The sequence below is a fragment of the Pseudophryne corroboree genome, chromosome 1 (assembly GCF_028390025.1).
Source record: "Pseudophryne corroboree isolate aPseCor3 chromosome 1, aPseCor3.hap2, whole genome shotgun sequence".
NCBI classification, from domain to species: domain Eukaryota; kingdom Metazoa; phylum Chordata; class Amphibia; order Anura; family Myobatrachidae; genus Pseudophryne; species Pseudophryne corroboree.
In genome coordinates this window covers 452,199,155-452,217,260 of record NC_086444.1, presented here as the reverse complement: position 1 = coordinate 452,217,260, position 18,106 = coordinate 452,199,155, and the positions used below count along the sequence as shown (strand labels likewise).

Sequence of the window (18,106 nt, the reverse complement as noted above, 5' to 3'; positions counted from 1 at the left end):
GGACGTTAGAGAAAATAAGAATTTACTCACCGGTAATTCTATTTCTCTGACGTCCTAGTGGATGCTGGGACTCCGTCAGGACCATGGGGATTAGCGGCTCCGCAGGAGACAGGGCACAAAAGTAAAAGCTTTAGGATCAGGTGGTGTGCACTGGCTCCTCCCCCTATGACCCTCCTCCAAGCCTCAGTTAGATTTTTGTGCCCGGCCGAGAAGGGTGCAATCTAGGTGGCTCTCCTAAAGAGCTGCTTAGAGTAAAAGTTTTGTTAGGTTTTTTATTTTCAGTGAGTCCTGCTGGCAACAGGCTCACTGCATCGAGGGACTTAGGGGAGAGAAGTGAACTCACCTGCGTGCAGGATGGATTGGCTTCTTAGGCTACTGGACACCATTAGCTCCAGAGGGAGTCGGAACACAGGTCTCACCCTGGGGTTCGTCCCGGAGCCGCGCCGCCGACCCCCTTGCAGATGCCGAAAAGTGAAGAGGACCAGAAACCGGCGGCAGAAGACTTTTCAGTCTTCATAAGGTAGCGCACAGCACTGCAGCTGTGCGCCATTGTTGTCAGCACACTTCATAGCAGCGGTCACTGAGGGTGCAGGGCGCTGGGGGGGGCGCCCTGGGCAGCAATGATAGTACCTTATTCTGGCTAAAAATACATCACATATAGCCCCTGGGGGCTATATGGATGTATTTAACCCCTGCCAGGTCTCAGAAAAACGGGAGAAGAAGCCCGCCGAAAAGGGGGCGGGGCCTATTCTCCTCAGCACACAGCGCCATTTTCCCTCACAGAAATGCTGGTGGGAAGGCTCCCAGGCTCTCCCCTGCACTGCACTACAGAAACAGGGTTAAAACAGAGAGGGGGGGCACTTATTTGGCGATATGACTATATATATTAAAATGCTATAAGGGAAAAACACTTATATAAAGGTTGTCCCTGTATAATTATAGCGTTTTTGGTGTGTGCTGGCAAACTCTCCCTCTGTCTCCCCAAAGGGCTAGTGGGGTCCTGTCCTCTATCAGAGCATTCCCTGTGTGTGTGCTGTGTGTCGGTACGCGTGTGTCGACATGTATGAGGACGATGTTGGTGAGGAGGCGGAGCAATTGCCTGTAATGGTGATGTCACTCTCTAGGGAGTCGACACCGGAATGGATGGCTTATTCAAGGAATTACGTGACAACAGAGACGGCCGGCAAACAAAATAGTACCTGTCCAGGCGTCTCAAACACCGTCAGGGGCTTTAAAACGCCCATTTACCTCAGTCGGTCGACACAGACACAGACACGGACACTGATTTCAGTGTCGACGGTGAAGAAACAAACGTATTTTCCTTTAGGGCCACACGTTACTTGTTAAGGGCAATGAAGGAGGTGTTACATATTTCTGATACTACAAGTACCACAAAAAAGGGTATTATGTGGGGTGTGAAAAAACTACCTGTAGTTTTTCCTGAATCAGATAAATTAAATGAAGTGTGTGATGATGCGTGGGTTTCCCCCGATAGAAAATTATTGGCGGTATACCCTTTCCCGCCAGAAGTTAGGGCGCGTTGGGAAACAACCCTTAGGGTGGATAAGGCGCTCACACGCTTATCAAAACAAGTGGCGGTACCGTCTCCAGATAGGGCCGTCCTCAAGGAGCCAACTGATAGGAGGCTGGAAAATATCCTAAGAAGTATATACACACATACTGGTGTTATACTGCGACCAGCGATCGCCTCAGCCTGGATGTGCAGAGCTGGGGTGGCTTGGTCGGATTCCCTGACTAAAAATATTGATACCCTTGACAGGGACAGTATTTTATTGACTATAGAGCATTTAAAGGATGCATTTCTATATATGCGAGATGCACAGAGGGATATTTGCACTCTGGCATCAAGAGTAAGTGCGATGTCCATATCTGCCAGAAGATGTTTATGGACACGACAGTGGTCAGGTGATGCAGATTCCAAACGGCACAAAGAAGTATTGCCGTATAAAGGGGAGGAGTTATTTGGGGTCGGTCCATCGGACCTGGTGGCCACGGCAACTGCTGGAAAATCCACCGTTTTTACCCTAAGTCACATCTCTGCAGAAAAAGACACCGTCTTTTCAGCCTCAGTCCTTTCGTCCCCATAAGAGTCATATCTGCCCAGGGATAGAGGAAAGGGAAGAAGACTGCAGCAGGCAGCCCATTCCCAGGAACAGAAGCCCTCCACCGCTTCTGCCGAGTTTCTCAGCATGACGCTGGGGCCGTACAGGACCCTTGGATCCTACAAGTAGTATCCCAGGGGTACAGATTGGAAAGTCGAGACGTTTCCCCCTCGCAGGTTCCTGAAGTCTGCTTTACCAACGTCTCCCTCCGACAGGGAGGCAGTATTGGAAACAATTCACAAGCTGTATTCCCAGCAGGTGATAATCAAAGTACCCCTCCTACAACAAGGAAAGGGGTATTATTCCACACTATGTTGTGGTACTGAAGCCAGAAGGCTCGGTGAGACCTATTCTAAATCTGAAATATTTGAACACTTACAAAGGTTCAAATCAAGATGGAGTCACTCAGAGCAGTGATAGCGAACCAGGAAGAAGGGGACTATAGGGTGTCCCTGGACATCAGGGATACTTACTTCCATGTCCCAATTTGCCCTTCTCACCAAGGGTACCTCAGGTTCGTGGTACAGAACTGTCACTATCAGTTTCAGACGCTGCCGTTTGGATTGACCACGGCACCCCGGGTCTTTACCAAGGTAATGGCCGAAATGATGATTCTTCTTCAAAGAAAATGGATAAGAGCAAGGTCCAGAGAACAGTTGGAGGTCGGAGTAGCACTATCTCAAGTAGTTCTACGACAGCACGGGTGGATTCTAAATATTCCAAAACCGCAGCTGTTTCCGACGACACATCGGCTGTTCCTAGGGATGATTCTGGACACAGTCCAGAAAAGGGTGTTTCTCCCGGAGAAGAAAGCCAGGGAGTTATCCGAGCTAGTCAGGAACCTCCTAAAACCAGGAAAAGTGTCAGTGCATCATTGCACAAGGGTCCTGGGAAAAATGGTGGCTTCTTACGAAGCGATTCCATTCGGCAGATTTCACGTAAGAACTTTTCAGTGGGATCTGCTGGAAAAATGGTCCGGATCGCATCTTCAGATGCATCAGCGGATAACCCTGTCTCCAAGGACAAGGGTGTTTCTTCTGCGGTGGCTGCAGAGTGCTCATCTACTAAAGGGCCGCAGTTTCGGCATTCAGGACTGGGTCCTGGTGACCACGGATGCCAGCCTGAGAGGCTGGGGAGCAGTCACACAGGGAAAAAATTTCCAGGGAGTGTGATCAAGTCTGGAGACTTCTCTCCACATAAATATACTGGAGCTATGGGCAATTTACAATGCTCTAAGCTTAGCAAGACCTCTGCTTCAAGGTCAGCCGGTATTGATCCAGTGGGACAACATCACGGCAGTCGCCCACGTAAACAGACAGGGCGGCACAGGAAGCAGGAGGGCAAGAAACTGCAAGGATTCTTCGCTGGGCGGAAAATCATGTGATAGCACTGTCAGCAGTGTTCATTCCGGGAGTGGACAACTGGGAAGCAGACTTCCTCAGCAGGCACGACCTCCACCCGGGAGAGTGGGGACTTCATCGGGAAGTCTTCCACATGATTGTGAACCGTTGGGTAAGACCAAAGGTGGACATGATGGCGTCCCGCCTGAACAAAAAATTGGACAGGTATTGCGCCAGGTCAAGAGACCCTCAGGCAATAGCTGTGGACGTTCTGGTAACACCGTGGGTGTACCAGTCGGTGTATGTGTTCCCTCCTCTGCTTCTCATACCCAAGGTACTGAGAATTATAAGACGTAGAGGAGTAAGAACTATATTCGTGGCTCCGGATTGGCCAAGAAGGACTTGGTACCCGGAACTTCAAGAAATGCTCACAGAGGACTCATGGCCTCTGCCGCTAAGAAGGGACTTGTTTCAGCAAGTACCATGTCTGTTCCAAGACTTACCGCGGCTGCGTTTGACGGCATGGCGGTGGAACGCCGGATCCTAAGGGAAAAAGGCATTCCGGAAGAGGTCATTCCTACCCTGGTCAAAGCCAGGAAGGAGGTGACCGCACAACATTATCACCACATGTGGCGAAAATATGTTGCGTGGTGTGAGGCCAGGAAGGCCCCACGAAGAAATTTCAACTCGGTCGATTCCTGCATTTCCTGCAAACAGGAGTGTCTATGGACCTCAAATTGGGGTCCATTAAGGTTCAAATTTCGGCCCTGTCAATTTTCTTCCAGAAAGAATTGGCTTCACTTCCTGAAGTCCAGAAGTTTGTCAAGGGAGTACTGCATATACAAACCCCTTTTGTGCCTCCAGTGGCACTGTGGGATCTCAACGTAGTTCTGGGATTCCTCAAATCACATTTTAAACCGCTCAAATCTGTGGATTTGAAATATTTCACATGAAAAGTGACCATGCTGTTGGCCCTGGCCTCGGCCAGGCGAGTGTCAGAATTGGCGGTTTTGTCTCACAAAAGCCCATATCTGATTGTCCATTCGGACAGGGCAGAGCTGCGGACTCGTCCCCAGTTTCTCCCTAATGTGGTGTCAGCGTTTCACCTGAACCAGCTTATTGTGGTACCTGCGACTACTAGGGACTTGGAGGACTCCAAGTTGCTAGATGTTGTCAGGGCCCTGAAAATATAGTTTCCAGGACGGCTGGAGTCAGAAAAACTGACTTGCTGTTATCCTGTATGCACCCAAAAAACTGGGTGCTCTTGCTTCTAAGCAGACGATTGCTAGTTGGATGTGTAGTACAATTCAGCTTGCACATTCTGTGGCAGGCCTGCCACAGCCATAATATGTAAATGCCCATTTCACAAGGAAGGTGGGCTCATCTTGGGCGGCTGCCCGAGGGGTCTCGGCTTTACAACTTTGCCGAGCTGCTACTTGGTCAGGGGCAAACACGTTTGCAAAATTCTACAAATTTGATACCCTGGCTGAGGAGGACCTGGAGTTCTCTCATTCGGTGCTGCAGAGTCATCCGCACTCTCCCGCCCGTTTGGGAGCTTTGGTATAATCCCCATGGTCCTGACGGAGTCCCAGCATCCACTAGGACGTCAGAGAAAATAAGAATTTACTTACCGATAATTCTATTTCTCGTAGTCCGTAGTGGATGCTGGGCGCCCATCCCAAGTGCGGATTGTCTGCAATACTTGTACATAGTTATTGTTACAAAAATCGGGTTATTATTGTTGTGAGCCATCCTTTCAGAGGCTCCGCTGTTATCATACTGTTAACTGGGTTCAGATCACAGGTTGTACAGTGTGATTGGTGTGGCTGGTATGAGTCTTACCCGGGATTCAAAATCCTTCCTTATTGTGTACGCTCGTCCGGGCACAGTATCCTAACTGAGGCTTGGAGGAGGGTCATAGGGGGAGGAGCCAGTGCACACCACCTGATCCTAAAGCTTTTACTTTTGTGCCCTGTCTCCTGCGGAGCCGCTAATCCCCATGGTCCTGACGGAGTCCCAGCATCCACTACGGACTACGAGAAATAGAATTATCGGTAAGTAAATTCTTATTTTCTCGTAGTCCGTAGTGGATGTTGGGCGCCCGTCCCTAGTGCGGACTTTCTGCAATACGTGTATATAGTTATTGCTTAATAAAGGGTTATGTTATGTTGGCATCCATTGGTTGATGCTCTGTTAACTACTGTTCATACTGTTAACTGGGTAAGTTTATCACAAGTTATACAGTGTGATTGGTGTGGCTGGTATGAGTCTTACCCTGGATTCCGAAATCCTTTCCTTGTAATGTCAGCTCTTCCGGGCACAGTTTCCTTAACTGAGGTCTGGAGGAGGGGCATAGAGGGAGGAGCCAGTGCACACCAGATAGTACTAAATCTTTCTTTAGAGTGCCCAGTCTCCTGCGGAGCCCGCTATTCCCCATGGTCCTTACGGAGTCCCCAGCATCCACTACGGACTACGAGAAATAGAATTACCGGTGTGTAAATTCTTATTTTTGCCCCATCCTAGGGCATTACATATTGCTGTATTATAACATTAGGCCATGGGTTCCATTCTAATAAGGGAGCTATCTGTGGAAAGTTTGTATGTTCTCTCGGTTTGTATGTATGTTCTCCTCGTTTCTGTGGATTTCCTCCTGGTGCTCTGGTCTAGAGTATGAATGTTTCAGCTGATATTCTATATTTGTCACTGTCTCTCCGTTGTCTCAAAATAGTTGCTTTGTTTCTCTTCAGGGTTCTCTGAGCAGGTCACAAAGTAGCAGCAGGTGAGATCCTTATTAGTGTCTATTATATTTCCTGCATCCTGGGGAAGTGACCTTTAATAGTGCCAGAGTGTTCCTTTGTGAGACAACCAAAGCTACATCTGGTGGGACACCTAATCAGTGGGCTGCATATCCTAGTTTTTACATAATTGAATTTAATGTACTGACCAGTTAAAGACCCATTGTTAATTCAGTACTTGTCTCTTGTTAGGTCGTGCACACCTCGACCAGTTGCCATCACGTCTCCATCTCAGACAGGTAAAAAGTGCTTCTTCTTGTTGAGTACATGGGTAATGAACTATCATAAGAAAATACAGAGAAATATTCCAGTATTTTGAATACAATTATTTGGCATTGAAAATGTGCAGTTTTTATTATATTATTCTATACATGTTTACATTAGTCTTGCACATTCCTTTCCCAATGTTTTATTTTCTTTTGCTCTCTAACCATTGAGATTAAGCACAGTATATGATATCCAGACACTTCAGTGAGGCTTCAAGAGGTGTAGTGATTGAGGGATGAGCTGTCATTACATTGTCACTTGTAGTTCTCAGATCATAAAACTGATCCTAAAGCATACCTCCCAACTTTGAACTTGGTCCAAGCGGGACACACGCGCGGCTTCGCCGCGCGCTCCCGAAAAAGGGTGTGGTCAATGAAAAGGGGGCCGCTGGCATGCCCCCTCTCTGTGAGCCGCTGGCATGCCCCCTCTCCCTCGGACTCCAGTGAATAGACGCTGTGCGCACAGCGTCTATTCACTGCTGCTCTGCTAAGCAGGGCAGCGAGAGACAGAGACTCCCAACTGCACCCCCCACCGCGGGACACTGCGGCCCGCAGGTGGGACAGCGGGACAGTCCCCAAAAAACGGGACTTTCCCGCGAAAATCGGGACAGTTGGGAGGTATGCCTAAAGGGAGTACTCACGGAGCAATAATCTAAGCAATCTGACTAGATTGCTTAGATTTTCAGCAAGATCTCTCCGTGTGTACCCCCCACAGTGGTAGCGATGCGCAGCCCCGCGCGTTGCTATCTCTGCTGCTAGATTGGCCCGCGCTGTGCTGAGCGGTCCTGAGCGGTTCGCTCAGCACACATCTCTCCCCTGATCTGCGGGTGAGTACTGGCCTTAAGCGTCTCTCTCTGCAGAGGTAAAAGAAAAGTGTTTCACAGTTGGTTATACATAGAGCGTGTATAGGTAGAAAGTTGTATCATATGTTCACTGGGGTTGGGGCTGGGAGACCGGCGGAAAGCATAGCGACCACGGGATCCCAGCAGTAGAATGCCGAGGGGGGGTTTGAGTGCAACAAAGCCCCTTGCGGGCTTGTCACAAGTTCAGTTCCCACTCAAAGGGTGTCATGGACACCCACAAGTGGAAATAGTCCCTGTCAGTCAACATGCCGACTGTCGGGCTGATAAGCGGACGGGATCCCAGCGTTGGCATGGTGACCGCCGGTATCCTGAGTGCCGGTCACATGACCGGTCCCGTTCGCAGTAGTGAGGGCAGTTAGACAAATGGGGAAAAGTCTGGTTTATTGCAATGCATTATACATGTTTTGGGTAGAAATAATAGTATATGATAACTGTAGTTATTGAATACTGACCTATTTGCACCATCATTGTTCTTTTGTCCAGTTACTCCTTGGCCCAACTCTCATTTCTGCGGACAGGTTGTTAGGTAAGTTAAGTGGAGGACCAATAAATACCTTTCTCTAAGGGAAAGAGAATTATTTAAAAATGAATACTGTACTAATACTCTTAAGGGGAATTGGCCTTTTATTTATACCAGAACACGCCTCTGTCTTTATCGACTGTCAGTTGTGAATTTTTGGACTCCCCCTGTCTCTTTAGAAGAGATTTTGGGTACCATTAAATCTTTCCCTGGTGGTAAGGCTCCTGGGGGTATATTTACTGAAAGTAAATTTTGATTGATTTGTGAACTAATTGGTGTTTAAGGGTCTAAATCACACATTAACAAACAGATGATTTTCTACATCATTTAAAAAAAAAAAAATCTGTTAGTAATGTGGAATTTGGACCCTGAAATACAAAGTCGACCAAAAATCAACCCAGATCGACTTTTAGTGAATATACCCCTAAATCCCACATTTACTAACAGATGGTTTTTGACATAGGGGGTAATTACAAGTTGATCGCAGCAGGAATTTTTTTAGCAATTGGGCAAAACCATGTGCACTGCAGGGGGGACAGATACAACATTTGCAGAGACAGTTAGATTTGGGTGGGTTATTTTGTTTCTGTGCAGGGTAAATACTGGCTGCTTTATTTTTACACTGCAAATTAGATTGCAGATTGAACACACCCCACCCAAATCTAACTCTCTCTGCACATTTTATATTTGCCTCCCCTGCAGTGCACATGGTTTTGCCCAACTGCTAAAAAAATTCCTGCTGCGATCAACTTGGAATTACCCCCATAGTTTTGTAAAGGATGAAAAAAAAAAAATCATCTGTTAATGATTTGTCTGCTGCTGGCTCTTTGCCTTGTTCTTTTTCAGACGCCTTGATAGTTGTGCTTTCCAAGCCTTTTAAGGATTAGGTTTATCTGGATTCTTATTGTCTTATTTCCTTGTTGTCCACTGATGTTAAAATACTGGTTAAATGTATAGCTATTCGTTTAATAAGATTTTGTAGTGTTTCTATGGGAATTTGTGCCCATTCATTCTGTAGAGCATTTATGAGGTCAGCCACTGATGTGTGATGAGAAGGCCTGGTTCACAATCTCCGTTCCAGTTCATCCCAAAGTGCTCGATGGGGCTGAGGTCAGGGCTCTGTGTGGGCCAGTCAAGTTCTTCCACACCGAACCCATCATACCATGGGGGTAATTCAGATCTGATCGCAGCTGTGCGTTTTCGCACAGTGGGCGATCAGATCTGAACTGCGCATGCGTCAGAGCCGCACTGCACCGGTGCATCACACACTAGAAACAGGCATCGGTGCCTAGCAACGGGAAGGTGCGAAAAATCTGAACGCACGGGCGTTCGCAAGGAAATTGACAGGAAGAGGCCGTTTGTGGGTGGCAACTGACCGTTTTCCAGGAGTGTCCGGAAAAACGCAGGACCGAGCGTTTAAAGGGAGGGTGTCTGACATCAGCCACGGCCCTGATCAGCAGGATTCCATCGCAGCAGCTGAATAAGTCCTGGGATGCGCAGAGACTGCGCAAACTGATATTTGGCAGCTCTGCTACCGAAGCGAACGCACACTTGCACAGCGATTTTCCCCTCCCCCTGCAGGCAGCAACTATCTGATCGCAGGCCAGCGATCAGATCTGAATTATCCCCAATGTCTTTATAGTCCTTGCTTTGTGCACTGGGGCACAGTCATGTTGGAATAGAAAATGGCCTTCCCCAAACTGTTGCCACAAAGTTGGAAGTATAGCATTGTCCAAAATGTCCTGGTATGCTGAAGCATTAAGAATGCCCTTCACTGGAGATAAGGGGCCTAGCCCAAACCTTGAAAAATAGCCGCATAACATTATCTCTGCTCGGCCAAACTTCACAGTTGGCGCAATGTAGTCAGACAGGTAACATTTTCCCAGCATCACCCGGACTCACCCATCTGACTGCCAAACAGAGAAGCGTGATTTGTCCTTATACAGAACACGTTTCCACTGCTCCACAGTCTAGTGCCAGTTTGCTTTAGACCACTCCGTTCGACACTTGGCATTGGACTTGGTGATGTGAGGCTTGCATGCAGCTGCTCGGCCATGGAAACCCATTCCATTAAGCTTCCAACGCACAGTTTTTTTTCTTACATTAGTGCCAGTAGAAGTTTGGTTATACTTTTGTCCTTATCGTGTATTTACTGTATATATTATATATACAGTATATAAAATGTTTAATCTTTCAATTAATACACTTGATAAAATGATGTCCAGCAGTGGATTTAGTCATTCACCTCTGTGTGACCCCCTCTTCTCTTTCCACTTCATAAAACTCATATAAATAAATTTGTCTCCTCAACTAATACTTGCAGATAACCTGATCTATCAGTGGAAGTATGAGCAAAACATTTTGCCATATTTGTTAGGACTAGTTAATTACATTCTGGAATCCTTCCTTTACAAATCTACAGTATTTCTATTCTTGTCATGATGATCCAGCTTAGCTATATACATGCATAAATTTGTATGTTTTCTTTACCCAGCCTTCCATCCTCTGGGGAGTCATACGTGCGGTCTCATTCAGGAACAGGCAGTGTAAGTAGCACAGAAAGGATTATTACACTGGAAATCCTTGGTATTATAGTGCAGTATGCAGATACTATGCTTGCTTAGATTTTATTTATATGGGCAAATAGCTGCTACTTTGCAGAAAGGGGTATTGCAAATTCCGCTGGTATCTTCATATCCTTTTTGTGCGTATATTTCAATGCAGTGTTTGGAGCAGTATTTTGGCAATACTCATTGGGCACATGCCTTTATGCTACCCATCTTCTTTGATAAGACTGGTTCTCTGCCAAGTACATTCACTGTGGGTAATATATGCAAACAGATGATAATTTCAAATAACCTACATTTATTTAACCCCTTAATAAGAAGGGAACATTTTGTAATGTCATGACTGGTCTTATTGGGTGGCACAGTAGGGCTAATTCAGATGTGGTTGGAGTTGCTATCATTGCTGCTTTCTTGGAAGCAGCTCTGTATGGTAATGGAGGTGATATCTCTGTATGGAAATGCAGAAGGAGGCGTATATTACAAGTAGCTGCCTCCTGCTGAAGTAGTGATCCTAGGACGTAGGCTTCGGATCACCCACTCACCAACGGGTGGCTTGCGGCACCCATGGAGGCACGTCTACCCGTCGCAGAGGTCAGGAAATGTCTGTGCAATCACAGACATCCCTGGTTTCTTTTCCTAAGTGACGGCGGCGACACGCCTCCGTTTTGGGAAACAGAGGATTCCGCCGCCCGCTCCCGGGCCCCAAACGGCAGCAGAATGTCAGTCAATTACAGTCTGCGGCCATCCTGCTTCCCTCATCACTGGACCCATTCACACATGCGCAGAATGGGTGGTGCACGTGTGCAAAGTAACGATAATCGGGAAGCTTATATAGCAATAACAACCGGACCTGAATGAAGGGGATCTGGTCAACAGTAATTAGGTCGACCACTATTGGTCGACAGGGTCTCTAGGTCGACAGGTCAAAAGGTCGACATGAGTTTTTCACAAATTTTTTTCTTTTTTTTTTACTTTTTCATACTTAACGATCCACGCAGACTATAATTGGGAATAGTAACCTTGCCCAAAGCAAGGTGGACACGGTGCACTAATTGGGGTTTCCGGTCACTGTATGGAGCAAATAACACACAAAAAACCCAATACAGCAGTCCGCCTTGATGGCAGCCCTGAGGGGAAGTGTCACAGCCTCCCTATCATATTATAGTGTGTGAGATACTAGTGTGTTATTTGCAGTGTCCGGTTTTATGTCCTTGAGACAATGTGTGTGAATAAGGGAAAATGTCACAGCTCTATGACATTATAGTGTGTGAGGTAATGTGTGTTACTTGTGTTGTCCCTGTGTTATACAGCTAAGAGGGTGTGTGTGTGTGTGTGTGTGTGTGTGTGTGTGTGTGTGTGTGTGTATGAGGGGAAGTGTCACAGCATTCCTAGTACATTTTAGGGTGCGAGGCACTGTGTGTTACTTGTGGTGTCCAGGTGTCATGCCCCTGAGCGGATTTGTGCGTATGAGGGGAAGGGTCACAGCCCTCTTTTGCATTATTGTGTGTGAGGTACTACAGTATGTGTTATTTGTGGTATTCTGTTATGTCCCTAAGAGGATGTGTTTGTATGAGGGGAAATGTTACAGACCCTATCACATTATAGTGTGTCAGGTACTGTGTAAAACTTGTGGTATCCTGGTGTTATGTCCCTGAGAGGATGTGTGTAAGTGAGGGAATTGTGGCAAGCTCCCCTATCACATTATATTGTGTGTGGTACTGTGTGTTGCATGTGGTTTCCCAGTGTTATGTTCCTGACAGGTTGTGTGTGCAGAAACCACTTCCCACTACTATCCCATGATACTAAGGATTTATGGGCCTAATTCAGACCTGATCGTAGATGTGCTAAATTTAGCACATCTACGATCAGCTTCCCAGACATGCGGGGGGGACGCCCAGCACAGGGCTAGTCCGTCCTGCATGTCAGGCCTTACCCCGCCATATAAGTACAAAAGCATCGCACAGCGGTGATGCTTTTGTACTTGAAGAGTAGCTCCCTACCAGTACAGCTCCTGCACGCTAGCAGGGAGCTACTCATCGCTGTGAGGGTCGCAGCGGCTGCGTGTGACATCACGCAGCCGCCGCGGCCCGCCCCCCGCATGGTCCGGGCACGCCTGGCCCGTGCCCCTAAAAGGGCGGCCAAACGCCGCCGTCCCACCCCCTCCCGCTCAGCGACCGCCTCTGCCTGGGCTGAGATGGCCGTCGGCTGTCTGGCATGCGCCATATAATCCATTATATCCCACCAGAACTCGTAAGCAACAGTGCATTGCTACAGTGAAAAAATTGCAGAACATTGCATAGTTGAACCCTACCCATGTATGAGACCAGACATGCAAAACAATTCAGCAACCAATTTTAAAGAAACAACATTTTTTAATTGTAAATGCAAAGAACATGCAAAGAGATGTTGGTTGAGCTTGCTTTGTGTGGTGCACAGCCTAGAGCGTGTGTGCTTGCTGTGTGTGGCGCACAACCTGGGTTTGATGGTGGAGCTTGCTGTGTCTGGTACACAGAAAAAAGAAAATGTAGGTGCACACTCTAAGTATTAAGAACACTGGTAATCAGAACAGTTATAATAAACTGTACAATTTAACATGTAGTGAAATCAATTTTCAGCCAAAAATGTGGGCCCACCTACCACAGCCAGGTGACCTCATCAGGTAGGTGTCACAACTGAGGGCCTGAGCTGACGGGAGGCAGCCTCAGTTGTAGGGGCTGAGATGTACCGGAACCTGGGAGGTTGTATCAGACCCCTGGACATGTAAGTAACATGAATAATAACTGCCCGAAGGCGTGACCACGACAACTTGGATAAAAGTCAATGATGTTTATTATGACAACTCCGCAACACAGCAGCAGTAAAAGAAAACGTAAAAGTCAGCAAAGAATAAATACAGTTCCTGGGTACTACAGGATGGCAGGAGCCACAGGGCACTGGTAGTGTGAGATAGTTCTTATGATCTTCTAGATGGAAAGTCCTTACCAGGCCCGACTGTAGCAATGGAGATAACCCAGGATTGTGCCAGCTGGTGTTCCAGGAAAAGCTGGGTTGCTGAAGATAAAACAGCTGCTGTGGATACTGGCTGGAACCAGACTGTTGTTAGCACGGAGTGGATACTGGCTGGAACCAGTTAAATAATAAATGAACTTGGGAGCGATGAAATATGAACTGAAATGTAGAACTTGAGAGCGGAGAAATAATAATACCGGTGGAGAGTGGTAAAGTGTAGAAAGGACACCGGCCCTTTAAGGGAAGCTGTACTCTGCTGGAAGCTGAGCTGGAAGCAGGTAATGTTGTAGCTGGAAACAGATGAATCCACAATGGATTGGAGAGTCAGGCTACACCGCAGGTGGAATGCTGGTGCGGGTCTCTATGGTGAAAGTCTTGAGACAGGAGCTGGAACCTGGAAGACAATCACAGGAGAGAGACAAACAGGAACTAGGTTTGACAACCAAAGCACTGACGCCTTCCTTGCTCAGGCACAGTGTATTTATACCTGCAGCAAGGAAGGGATTGGCTAGGCAATTATGCAGATTATCAATACTGAGAACAGATTGGTGGAAATGATCAGCTGACAGAATCCAAGATGGCTGCGCCCATGCAGACACTTGGAGGGAAGTTTGGTTTGTAATCCATGTGGTAATGAAAACAGTAATGGCGGCGCCGGCCACCGGAGACAGGAGGCGCCAGGCTGACAGATGCACATCCAACCACGCGGACACAGCGGAGGCCGCGGCTGACGTAATCGCCACTCAGACACTCTGCATGCAGAAGTTCAGGGACGGCGGCGGAGGCCGCGGGAGACGCCATGCCAGGTGTAATATGGCGTTTACTGTGACAGCGTCCCAGAGTGACAGGAGAGGATACAGGAATGTACACATCAGGATAACAGATGGGATCCGGTCCTGGAGCGCTGAGCCAGCCTTAGGAGGCATCTGATGGGTAAGAAATGGCGTCCAGATACCCGGATCGTGACAGCACCCCCCCCCCCTTTAGGAGTGGCCCCAGGACACTTCTTTGGCTTTTGAGGAAACTTGGAATGGAATCTCCGGACCAAGGCAGGAGCATGGACATCAGAAGCATTGGTCCATGAACGTTCCTCAGGACCATAACCCTTCCAGTCAATAAGATATTGTAGTTGACCGTAACGGTGACGTGAGTCCAGGATCTTGGCCACTTCATACTCAACGCCTTGTTGAGTTTGGACTTTCGGAGTTGGAGGAAGTGAGGAATGAAACCGATTCAAGATCAGCGGTTTCAACAGGGAAACATGGAATGTCCTGGGTATTTTTAAGAAGGGAGGCAACTGGAGTCTGTAAGCAACAGGATTGATGACTTGTTCAATCTTGAAAGGACCGATATAGCGAGGTGCAAACTTCATACTGGGAACTCTTAACCTCAAATTCTTCGTGGATAACCATACCCGATCACCCACCTTGAGAGCAGGAACTGCTCGACGCTTCTTATCCGCAAACTTCTTGTACCTGAACGATGCCTTGAGCAGAGCTGATCGTACGCTCTTCCAGATATTGGCAAACTGATGCAAGGTGATATCCACTGCGGGAACAGAAGTTGCTGGAAGCGGTTGGAACTCAGGGACTTTAGGGTGGAATCCAAAGTTAGTGAAGAATGGTGTTGAAGCAGATGAAGAATGATACTGGTTGTTATGACAGAACTCGGCCCAGGGAAGTAATTGAACCCAGTCATCTTGAGAGGAGGACACATAGATGCGGAGGAAGGACTCCAAGTCCTGATTCACCCTCTCGGTTTGACCATTGGTCTGAGGATGGTAAGCCGTGGAAAACTTTAGCTTGACTTGGAGGACTTGACATAAACTTCGCCAGAATTTGGCTGTGAATTGAACTCCTCGATCTGAGATAATTTCTTCAGGAAGACCGTGGAGTCGGAAGATCTCTTGTATGAATACTTGAGCCAACTTGGAAGCTGACGGAAGACCGGTGAGAGGAATGAAGTGTGCCATCTTGGTGAACCGGTCAACTACCACCCAGATGGTATTGAACTTGTTGCACATGGGTAAGTCTGTAATGAAATCCATCGACAAGTGGGTCCATGGTCGACGGGGAACGGATAGTGGAACCAGTTGCCCCGCAGGCGACTGGCGGGATACTTTATGTTGGGCACACTTTGGGCAAGATGCAATAAACTCCAAGACGTCCTTTTTCAGAGTTGGCCACCAATAGGACCTAGAGATAAACTCCAGGGTTTTTTGGATACCTGTATGTCTGGCAAAACGGGAAGCATGGGCCCAATGCATGAGCTTCTTCCTTAGCATCGGCTTCACAAAACTTTTCCCTGATGGGGGCGTAGAGTCCATCCCTACCGTGGAGAATGCCAACGGATTTACAATAGGATGCTTGTCTGAAGACTCTGACTCATTTTCTTGCTCCCATGAGCGGGAAAGGGCATCGGCCTTGCGATTCTGAGAGCCCGGACAGAACTGGAGTTTAAAGTCGAACCTGGAAAAGAAAAGTGCCCATCTGGCCTGACGAGGGTTGAGACATTGTGCGCCCTTCAGGTATAAAAGGTTCTTGTGGTCTGTAAGTATGGTGATTGAATGAGAAGCTCCCTCCAACAGATACCTCCACTCTTCTAGAGCGAGCTTGATGGCTAGCAACTCCTGGTCGCCAATGGCATAGTTGCGCTCAGCTGGGGAGAACTTCCGGGAGAAGAAACTGCAAGGGTGTAAATGGCCATCTTTAGCCCTCTGAGATAACACCGCTCCTACTCCAACGGAGGAGGCATCCACCTCTAAGATGAAAGGAGAGTCGATGTCAGGCTGTTTCAGAACAGGCGCAGAGATGAACCTTTGTTTTAAAAGATGAAATGCTTGCATGGCTTCTTCAGACCACTTGGACGGGTTAGCACCCTTCTTAGTGAAAGCAGTAATAGGCGCCACAATGGTGGAAAAGTCTCGTATAAACTTTCGGTAATAGTTGGCGAACCCTAAGAACCTCTGGACCCCTTTGAGGGTTAAGGGTACCGGCCAATTTTGGATTGCTTGTAGTTTCTCAGGATCCATCTCTAGTCCGGAACCGGACACAATGTACCCTAGAAACGGAATGGACTTGACTTCAAAGACGCATTTTTCTAATTTGCAATAGAGATGATTGACACGGAGACGGGACAGAACCTCTTTAACCCAAAAACGATGTTCCTCTAAATCGTTGGCAAAAATGAGGATATCGTCTAGATAGACCACGACATGACGGTATAGAATGTCTCTGAAGATCTCATTGACAAAATGCTGGAAGACAGCTGGAGCATTGCTCAATCCGAAGGGCATGACGAGGTACTCATAATGTCCGTCACGGGTGTTAAAGGCGGTCTTCCACTCGTCACCCTCACGGATCCGGATGAGATTGTATGCACCTCGCAAGTCCAGCTTTGTAAAGATGGTAGCTCCGCTAACTCTGTCAAAGAGCTCAGTAATCAGGGGTAAAGGATAACGGTTCTTGATGGTAATGTCGTTCAAACCTCTGTAGTCGATGCACGGCCGCAGACCACCATCTTTCTTTTTTACAAAAAAGAAGCCTGCGCCGGCTGGAGAAGAAGAAGGTCGAATGAACCCCTTTGCTAGGTTCTCTTTAATATATTCCTCCATAGAATGCGTCTCAGGCAGAGACAACGGATAAGTTCGGCCTCGAGGTGGAACCTTCCCTGGAACGAGATCAATCGGACAGTCCCATTCTCTATGAGGAGGAAGCATATCAGCAGAAGCTTTACTGAACACATCCGTGAAATCTTGATATGGAGGAGGTGGAACATCAGACGACCTGGGGGAGGAAGAACAGACAGGCAATACTTTAAACAAACATGTCTCAGCACAGGAGGGACCCCATGCCAGGATTTGCGTAGTCGTCCAATCAATTGTAGGATTGTGAAGACGGAGCCATGGAAGGCCCAGGACCACAGGATGTGTGGCTCTTGGAATCACTAAAAGTGAAATAAGTTCGGAATGAAGAACTCCCACTCTCAGACGAACTGGTAGAGTCCTTAGAGCAATAACTGTATCAAAAATTTTACTGCCATCCACGGCAGTTAAGGAGATGGACGAAGGAAGTCTCTCGGTGGGTAGGGACCACCGTTTAACATAGGCTTCGGTAATAAAGTTCCCAGCTGCTCCGGAATCAAGGAGGGCAATGACGTTCCGATAACGTTGAGCAATTTGGAGCGACACTGGGAGATTACAATCATGAGGAGATGGAGAGGAGATCATTATTCCTAGCCGGCCCTCTCCTGGGCGAGCTAGGGTTTGGAGTTTTCCCGGACGTTCGGGACAGGCATTGATGGTGTGAGACGGAGCTGCACAGTAAAGGCAAAGAGACTCAGAGAGACGTCTTCGGCGCTCAGCAGGAGTTAAACGGGAACGGCCAAGTTGCATGGGCTCATCTTTAGATGGTGACAGTTGACGAGGAGGAGGAGCAGAAGATTTTGGAGCAGATGATCTTCCACGCTCAGTTGCTCTCTCTCTGAAACGTAAATCAACTTTCGTGCAGAGTGAGATTAGCTCATCTAACTTAGAAGGTAAGTCTCTGGTAGCTAACTCATCTTTAATACGCTCAGATAAGCCATGCCAGAATGCAGCATACAGGGCCTCGTCGTTCCATGCCA

At 47.7% G+C, this 18,106-nt stretch overlaps 1 protein-coding gene across 3 annotated transcripts in view; it reads left to right on the top strand.

Moving 5' to 3' along the window:
- The window catches only part of RNF212B (ring finger protein 212B), a 368,589-nt gene that overhangs the window by 210,131 nt on the left and 140,352 nt on the right, over positions 1-18,106 (top strand). For all 3 annotated transcript variants that reach the window (XR_010171594.1, XM_063913630.1, XM_063913629.1), the window contains 4 exons: positions 6,211-6,242; positions 6,451-6,497; positions 7,871-7,913; positions 10,402-10,453. Coding sequence is in view for 2 of the 3 variants with exons in the window: in XM_063913630.1 (XP_063769700.1) it covers positions 6,211-6,242; positions 6,451-6,497; positions 7,871-7,913; positions 10,402-10,453 (174 nt within the window). In the remaining variant the exon portion in view is untranslated. The remainder of the gene's footprint in view (positions 1-6,210; positions 6,243-6,450; positions 6,498-7,870; positions 7,914-10,401; positions 10,454-18,106) is intronic.